The sequence below is a fragment of the Mastigoproctus giganteus genome, chromosome 8 (assembly GCF_048544385.1).
Source record: "Mastigoproctus giganteus isolate SK-2022 chromosome 8, ASM4854438v1, whole genome shotgun sequence".
Classification (NCBI taxonomy): domain Eukaryota; kingdom Metazoa; phylum Arthropoda; class Arachnida; order Uropygi; family Thelyphonidae; genus Mastigoproctus; species Mastigoproctus giganteus.
In genome coordinates, this window is record NC_143582.1 from 3753830 (window position 1) to 3756911 (window position 3082).

General features: G+C 34.2%; 1 protein-coding gene across 1 annotated transcript; it reads left to right on the forward strand.

The window, feature by feature from the left end:
• The first annotated feature begins 432 nt into the window (after positions 1-432).
• LOC150081207 (degenerin mec-10-like) lies at positions 433-3082 on the forward strand. Its single transcript, XM_090379420.1, has 4 exons — positions 433-585; positions 1781-1895; positions 2540-2652; positions 2804-3082. The coding sequence occupies exons 1-4, from the start codon at positions 433-435 to the stop codon at positions 3080-3082; spliced, it is 660 nt and encodes a 219-aa protein (XP_090235546.1).

Here is a 3082-nt window from a genome sequence, read left to right on the forward strand (position 1 = left end):
TATATTTTAATTTCGAAATTTGAACAATTTCAAAAATAGAAATTTGGTTTTGATACTTTGGTTTTGCACAAAGCAATAATAGCCATTATAAGGAAGATCGATATATTTAGACTATAAATTAATAATTGATGAACTATCAATAATTGAAACAATCATTAAACCTTGAAAGTTTCTAATCGTTGGTTTGAATCCAACTGTCTTTGTTTGAAGGATTTCTCACTTCTATGACTACGAGTACACCAACTGTTTTACCTTCAACGCCCCTTGGGGGGAAGCGAGACACCCAGCATTGATGGCTACTCCTTTCCATCCTGTCAGAGGCATGTCTTCAAGTAAGATTAAGATGAGTTGCTATTTCGAGTGAAGTTTTTGGCAAATTACCTGGCTTTCGATAATATCGATCAAGGGTGTGCCACTCTTTCAGTGCTCGCCATGGTGATGTATCTGGAGAAAGAAGAATACAGTCCACTAGACCCAGCAGTTAGAGTAAGGTTGACCATTCATGCCCAGGACACCATTCCTAATCCTAACTACGATGCGGTTAGCCTCCAGCCAGGAAAGCTCCACAAATATGGGGTGAGAAAAGTGAGTCTTTAACTTTTACCAATTTAACTCTTTTCTTTAACCCTTGTTTGAATGTATATAATGGACCATGTTATATTTTTCTTAAATATTCTGCCTGGGTAACCGTTGTTCCACCTTGATTTGATTAACCATTTGATTATTTCGATTATACTCATATCATTTGAATATTTTCCATAATCGAATATCATTAAATTATGACAAATCATTCTATTTCAAATCATTCGATGTCAAATCATTCAATAACAGAACATCATTCAATTATACAAAAATAATTCGATAAGGGAAAGTCATTCCATTATGGAAAATCATTCGATAATTTCAATTATACTCTCATAATCGAATGATTCATTTAATGGTGGAGATTCATTTGATTATGGTAAATCATTTATGAAAACTAATTCGATAATGATTTGTCATAGTCAAATTCGATTACTACGATTATACTCCTATCATTCAAACGACTCATTCGATTATGGAAAATTATTTGAATTTTATATGAAAATAAAATGACTCATTATATACGGAAAATCATTTGAATGACTCATTAGATTATGGAAAATCATTTGAATGATTCATTAGATTATGGAAAATTTGAATATTCCATAATCTGATGAGTTAATCATAATATAATTAGATTATGGAAAATTTGAATAATCCATAATCAATTAGATTATGGAAAATCATCGATTATTTCAATTACAGTCATAATCGAATGATTCGAAGGATTATTTCGGTTAATTCTCATAGTCGAATGATTATTTCGATTATGTTCATATCATTCGAATGACTCATTAAATTCATTTGATTATAATGATATTATTCAATTAATTCATTAGATTATCAAAATTTCTGGATTACCAATCATTCGAATTTGTCCATCAGTATCATTCATTAATCACTGCAAATCATTTTTCTGTAGACTGAAGTCGAAGTCCTGCCAAAACCGTATCAAACGAATTGTCGGGATTATGGGATTGAGAGGGAGAAGAGAACCAATTCGACTTTAACCCAAGAAGTAAGTAACTGCTTTATTAAATGACTAAATAGTTTGGAGAAATCGTGCCAGTTGATATCTAAATGAAGAAAGATCTACATTCGCATGTTTCATGGCTGGTCAGCCATGGGGCTTTCTAACTTCACCTTCTAACTCTAAAGCTTTCTGACTCCACCTTCTACTTACTGGTTTTCTTTTCAGCACTGTCTAGCAGAATGCTCTGCAGCTACGACTGTGGCGAAATGTGGGTGTACCAGACATCGACTGGCTTTACTATACGATCTTCCCTCTTGTTCGCCACATATGGACAACACAGGTGAGTGTCCGTGGTCTTTAATTCCTCTCTTTAAACATCCATCCATTTTAAACGCTCGCAATAACCCTTTCTTATCCTCAGCAGAATATTCCATTCAAAGTTGTCTCGAGAGAATTGAGGAAAAAGTCAAGACTGATTGCTATCATCTTTGTCGGATGCCCTGCAGGTAAGATTCGATCCGACTTCTTTTCCATTGGATTCAGAGACTCTAATTAAAAGTATAAGATTTTTAAGGAAAAGAGAAATTTCAATTGAATCAAAATTAATGATGGAATGGATACTCGGAGATATTTTTTTCATTCTTTTAGAATGGTAACTTTTATTTGCTCAACAGCGTATTAACCGAAGTCTATTACTGAGTTGAACAGGGTGGTAATTGATGTTTACTTTTACAGAAAAACTACCTATGAGTACGTGGCTGTCAGTTCCTTATCCCTTGGGAATGTAAGTAAAGAAACCAATTGCAATTATTTTTGTCAGGGGAACTATTCGAGCACTGATTGGCCCATAATTTTCTTTTATTTCAGGGAAATTTATTAGATTCCATGGATTTGCCAGAGTGGTCTTCAAACTCTTCCGAAATAAGGCAAGTATAAGACATTATCAAAGATATTTTTACATCACTTTATATATATATTTTTAAGCCTTACTAATAAAGAAAATTATCGATTCTTATCGTAGAGAGGATGTCGTCTATTTGAAAGTATTCTTCGGGTCAATGGACAGCACCGTTTTGAAACACATGCCCAAGTACCAGGTGAGATGACCACAGATGTAATTACCAATCATTTTCTTGATTAAATTGTTTAAAGATTATTGAACTGCTTCTCAAGATAAATCAAAATTCTATTGAGTAGTTCGTTTTAAGAAATATCTGCTTATAACTTTGACACTGTGGTTTCTTTCAGAATATCGAAGTCTTCAGCATCATTGGTGGTTATATTGGATTGTGGTTGGGAGCGTCTTTGCTTACGATATACGACTGCGCTGTTCAGTTCTTTGGCATCGTCAGACAATTTATTCGCAAAAACCAAAGAAAAGTTTCGCCATGGTACAAACAGAGAGATTCGTCGTTGGACAGACAAATGGCCCAAGGTGGATACGTTGGAAAAGATAGACAAAGGGAGAAAGGAAGAGAGGGTGGAAGTTGGAGTCGAAAGAGGAAAGGAAAGAGGCTGGAAAAATAA

Excerpts from the sequence above, each read along its gene's own strand:
- LOC150081207 (XM_090379420.1), top strand. The coding sequence starts at position 433 with ATGGTGATGTATCTGGAGAAAGAAGAATACAGTCCACTAGACCCAGCA. Across the intron at positions 1,896-2,539 it reads GCCACATATGGACAACACAG|CCTTACTAATAAAGAAAATT; the intron begins GTGAGTGTCCGT and ends TATATTTTTAAG. Across the intron at positions 2,653-2,803 it reads AACACATGCCCAAGTACCAG|AATATCGAAGTCTTCAGCAT; the intron begins GTGAGATGACCA and ends GGTTTCTTTCAG.